The sequence below is a fragment of the Rhinolophus ferrumequinum genome, chromosome 11, assembly GCF_004115265.2.
Source record: "Rhinolophus ferrumequinum isolate MPI-CBG mRhiFer1 chromosome 11, mRhiFer1_v1.p, whole genome shotgun sequence".
NCBI classification, from domain to species: Eukaryota; Metazoa; Chordata; class Mammalia; order Chiroptera; family Rhinolophidae; genus Rhinolophus; species Rhinolophus ferrumequinum.
The window spans coordinates 35,679,463-35,684,293 of NC_046294.1; the positions used below are offsets into that span (position 1 = coordinate 35,679,463).

The window sequence follows — 4,831 nt, forward strand, 5'->3', positions numbered from 1 at the left end:
TGCCTGTGTTAAGTGGGTTACAAGGCAATATACTACAGACTGGGTGGCTTAAACCACAGAAACTTATTTCTCACACTTCTGGAGGCTGGGAGTGCAAGATCAAGGTATGAACCAATTCAGTTTCCGGTGGGAGCTGTCTTCTTGGCTTCTCGCAGTGTCCTCACGGTGTAGAAAGAGAGAAAGCAAGCTCCCTGGTATAGCTGATATTATGAGGACAGCAATCTTATTATTAGACCAGGGTTCCACACTTAAGACTTCACTTAACTTTAATTACTTCTTAATCCAAATACAACCACACTGGAAGTTAGGACTTCAACATATACATTTTTGGGGGGAGTCGGGGCACAATTCAGTCCATAGACTGCCTCTTCCACAGCTGGCTTCCATGGAGTTCAGGGGCATTCTACCTCCTGCCCCATGTGGTCTGTGAGTTTGCAAGAACCCAGCTGCCTTCCCAGGGAGTTCAACTACAACCCTGGGCGGTTTCCTGCTGACTTTCATGGGCACTTCACGGAGGACTTCTTGTTTGTCAGCTCTGGCTTCTGACACTCAACAAACTTTATCAGCCCTCCGGTGGGCTACAGACTTTCCAAAAAGGTCTGATCTCAGCCTTGTGTACTCTTTAACCGTTAGCCGTTAATCCTATTACCAGTTAATCCTTTTATTAAACTTTCCCTTTCCAAATTCATAACTGCTTTCTGCCTTTTGACTGGACCCTGAGATAAAAGGGGTCTTCTCTATCCTGCTCTCTCTTCCACACTTCCACAATTTTGAGCTAGTTATTATGTAGCAGCTATGAGGAAATATTCACAAGGAAAGTGGCATTATATCTTCATTCAGGCTTGAGATAAGGCAATGAAAATAGAGTGGAAGAAAACTGTTTGGAAGCAATTCGTAGACGGCATGGACAGAAATTGGTTGATAACTGGATTTGTAGGTGTTGCTCAGAAATGAACAGAAGGTCAAGGTGGCAGTTGCTGGAGCAGGATCCCATGGTCCAGTCCTTCAATGGCTGTATCCCTTTCCCCACAGACTGAGACCACTGAGGAACTTATTCTTAAGGGGGTTAAAACCTGGGGACAGAGAAGGCGATTGGACACAACTGACAAGGACTGAGGACGCCTGGACATGGAAGGAACTTGAAATAGCAACTTTGTAACCAGAGGGGCCCGAAGAGGAGCCTGGGTCTGATAAGGGAAGACTTGTGGCAGTGTGTCTACCCTGTGTGACGCTGTACTGTGTCCCCTACACCCAAACACACAGGCACACGCTTGACCTTCCCGTGGGTGTTCACCCATCACCCCTTCGTATCAAACAGGCAGTCCTTATAGCGAACAACACACAGTGTTCAACATTCAATTTCTTAAGCTTTTATTAGACACCTATATGTGCCCTCTATCAGCTTCAGGGGAGGAAAAGCTCAGTAACTCGGTGTCCCTGTCTTAGGGGCGCATAGCCCCGTCTCCTGAGAGCAGAGTGAGGAGCGAGCTCAGTACTTGTCGGGCAGGCCATCAGGTCTGAAGTGATTGGGGTCTTTGCCACTCCGGCCCCATTCGTTGGCAAACTGGTCGGCCCTCGAGTCCTCCTCTCCGTGGCCACTGTCTCCATACTTAAAAAGGTCAGTGACCCTCTGAGAATTCTCTCTGAGATTGCTGTAATGGAAGAGGGCACGTAGGAGATGACTCAGGGCTGATTTGCAACAGCCCCACCTCCCACTCTCTCCTTTTCCTAGGGATGACTCTGTGAAGAGCCAGGAAAGAGAGGCTAAACACTGAGCCTGCCCGGGCACAGCCCACTCAGCCCCGGCTGACACCCCACAGCTCGGTGGACAGCACCCATACGGGAGGGGAGGAATCAGTCCTTGGCTCTACTCAGTCCTTGGCTCTCTTTTGGGGGACAGGCCCACACATCTTCACAGGCCATACTGTGGCCTGCTGGCAGCCCAGGCCCTGTACTGGGCATGGATGGAGAAGGTGGACAGGATGGGCATGAGGAGGGGCCCACTGTCCCTACAGCGTCCTTCTCTAGGACACCAACTAGGATAAGTGCCTTAGGGATCCTCCTGATCCCTATGTTCACCCATCCCTGCATCCCCAGGAGACCCTGTTACCTGAGCTTTTCAGCAGCCCAGACGCCCCCAGGTCCTCTCTGTGCAGCGTCATAGTTCCCGCGGGCATGGAAGTATTTGTCTGCACCTATGTAATTGGCTTCTCTCATGTCAGAGTACGCTCTCCACATGTCCCAAGCCCCTGGGAAGGAAAGGACACAACCAAGAGATATCAGCTGAAACAGAAAACCGTGACACCTCTTCGTGAAGAATCAAGGAATGAAAAATCTGCCCTTTCAGCCTGTGGTCACAGCACCCTGGACTCCATAGGTTGAGAAGAACATTCCTTGATCCTAGCTGGCTTCTCCAGCTGACTCTAATGAGTGACATTTACACGAGGGCATAGCTGTGTTGTACCTGGTTGTCTGATCCCTGTGGTGCTATATATGGGCTCCATCTCACTTAGGCTCTGACATATGGATAAAGGAGAGAAGGGAGGAATCGTTATGGAACAGGATTTCTCAACAGCCGCAGTCTTGACATCGGGGGCCAGGTACTCCTTTATTGTTCAGGGCGGTCCTGAGCACTGTGGGGTGTTCAGCAGCATCTCTGACTCTGTCCCCTAGGTGCAGGCGGTATATTCCTGCAGTGTGACGACAAAACTTATTTCCAGACATTGCCACAAGTGCCTGGGGCACAAAACAGCCCATGATCGAGAACCTCTGTTATGGAAAGAAGCTACACGTCATAGTATTCAGGGAACTTGGTGAGTGAGGTGGTTACAGAGAAGGTGGATTCGTAGAACATCTGCCTTGTAGCACTTCTGCCTTGAAGCCTAAGACATGTAGGTCTTCTTGCAGACACAATGCCTGTAATTGTGACTCCAGTCCCTCTGAGTGTTGAGGGCATAAATGGCCTCCTGAAAACTGTCTACATAGACTGATGATGTGGGTTGCTTGAGGAAGCAAGTGCTAGAGCTGTGGCCCTTTTTCTCAGCCTTGGATGCCTTTCTAATCGCCTGGGAAGATTTTGGAACCTCTCATGTACATGGGGTCTCTGACTTTCTCATGTATACGGGGGTCCATACAAACATATATATTAAACTTTGTTGCATTTTCTTGTTAAAAAAAAGAATTGATAACCACCTGGGAGGATTTTCAAAGTGCAATGCCATGTCACACCTCAGGCCAATTACCTCAGACTCCCTGGGGGTGGGTCAAAAGCATCAATTTTCAAATGCTGTTCAGGTGATTCCAACGTAGCTGAGATTGATAACCACCGAGCTTTAGGAAGTGGTACTCAGACATAGCCACCTGCCAAGAGCTGTGACCTCATGCACAGCTGGGTTCAAACTCTGCTCTGCCACCTGCTGACTGGCAGATAGTCCCTGCTCTATGCACTCAGCTGCTCTCAGCTTCTAAGTTGGGAAAGATGCCGGCCTCATCAAGGTATTTTGCAGTCAAAGGGGGGGACCAACTGTCCCACTTGCCCAGAATTGTCCCTGTCTGCCTCGAACTCTCCCAGTTAACCCTGAAAGTCTCATGGAAAACTCCTCAGACCCGGGCAAACCAGGATAGGCATCACCCTAAATTGCAGGGAAGTGCTGAGCTCCTCGTAGAGGTTTGATAGGTGTTACTACTTCCCGTTTTTGTTTTAAAAGGCTAGGAAAGGGTAGAAACAGACTCAACCGTGGACAGTTCACTGACTGTAGGAAGTGCCAGCAAGAGCTAAGCTGAGGTCTCTCTAAACTATCCAATTAGGAAATGGAAGGAAGCGAGGGAGGGAAAGAGGAAAGGAGGGAGGGAGGGAGGGAAAGAGGCAGGGAGAAAGGAAGCTATAAGGGAAGAGAGGGAGAGAGGAGGAGGAGGAGAAAAGGTACTTCCAATCATATTTCACGCTTCATGCTGTTTGTTCTGGGGGAAATTTTCTACTATTTCAATACTTATTTTGTGTCTACCAGTCAAACTTACCTTTCAGCTGGGAATGATGATTGTTCTTTCTCTAGAAATAAACCCTGTGGTTTTTATCGTGTTTGATGAAAAGCCCCCGGAACACTAGGCACATTCTACCACTAGGGCAACAAAATCTAAGACAGAAGCCCCAGCCCTTAAGGGTGCTCAAGGTGAATCCTAGAGACCACGTATGTCATCCCCCCTCCATCAACCTTACCTTGAGCAGCCTCTCCCATGAACGAAACCCAGCTCTGACTGCTGACTCCCAGGACCAGGGAGCAGAAAACGAGGCCTATGAAAAGCTTCATGGTGCTAAAAGGAAAGGAGAGGGTCAGGGAGACACGGACTAGACTGGCACCCTCTTTTGGGATTCTTATGTCAAAGAGAGCCTGGCTGTTCATTTCCATTTGTTCTCATTACATTCTAGCTGTCCATCTAGGGAACACTGCAGTAGGACCTCACTCAGAGCCGTCAGCCCAGAGCCCAAGATGGTCTAACAGATCACCCAGGTGGCACTGATGGAGGAAGATGTCTGTTAGGACCAAACTGACCTCCTAAAGCAGGCTGTAATTAATCAAGAAGCATTTACTCTGTGCCACCCTGCCAGTACAGACCTCATAACAGGACAAACACAAAACAGAATAATTATTTTTTTAAAAAATTACAATCGTGTGGGGAAAGAGAGAACAGAGTGAGTTTTTTAGAACCGATCACTCCTTAGGTTAGTCCCTCACCTGATTTCCGGTGGAGCAGAGCTGCTGGACCCTGCCTGCTGGAGCGAGGTGCCTGGTATTTATACTAAGCCTTTCCTGTTGGGCTCATGGGGAGGGAA

The 4,831-nt window shown here is 48.9% G+C and overlaps 1 protein-coding gene across 1 annotated transcript; it reads right to left on the reverse strand.

The window, feature by feature from the left end:
• Positions 1-1,347: 1,347 nt before the first annotated feature.
• Positions 1,348-4,831, reverse strand: LOC117030505 (serum amyloid A protein). The gene is made up of 4 exons (XM_033120614.1): positions 4,734-4,831; positions 4,217-4,311; positions 2,111-2,249; positions 1,348-1,652 (listed from the first exon to the last, which is right to left on the reverse strand). The coding sequence occupies exons 2-4, from the start codon at positions 4,305-4,307 to the stop codon at positions 1,490-1,492; spliced, it is 393 nt and encodes a 130-aa protein (XP_032976505.1). The 5' UTR covers positions 4,308-4,311; positions 4,734-4,831; the 3' UTR covers positions 1,348-1,489.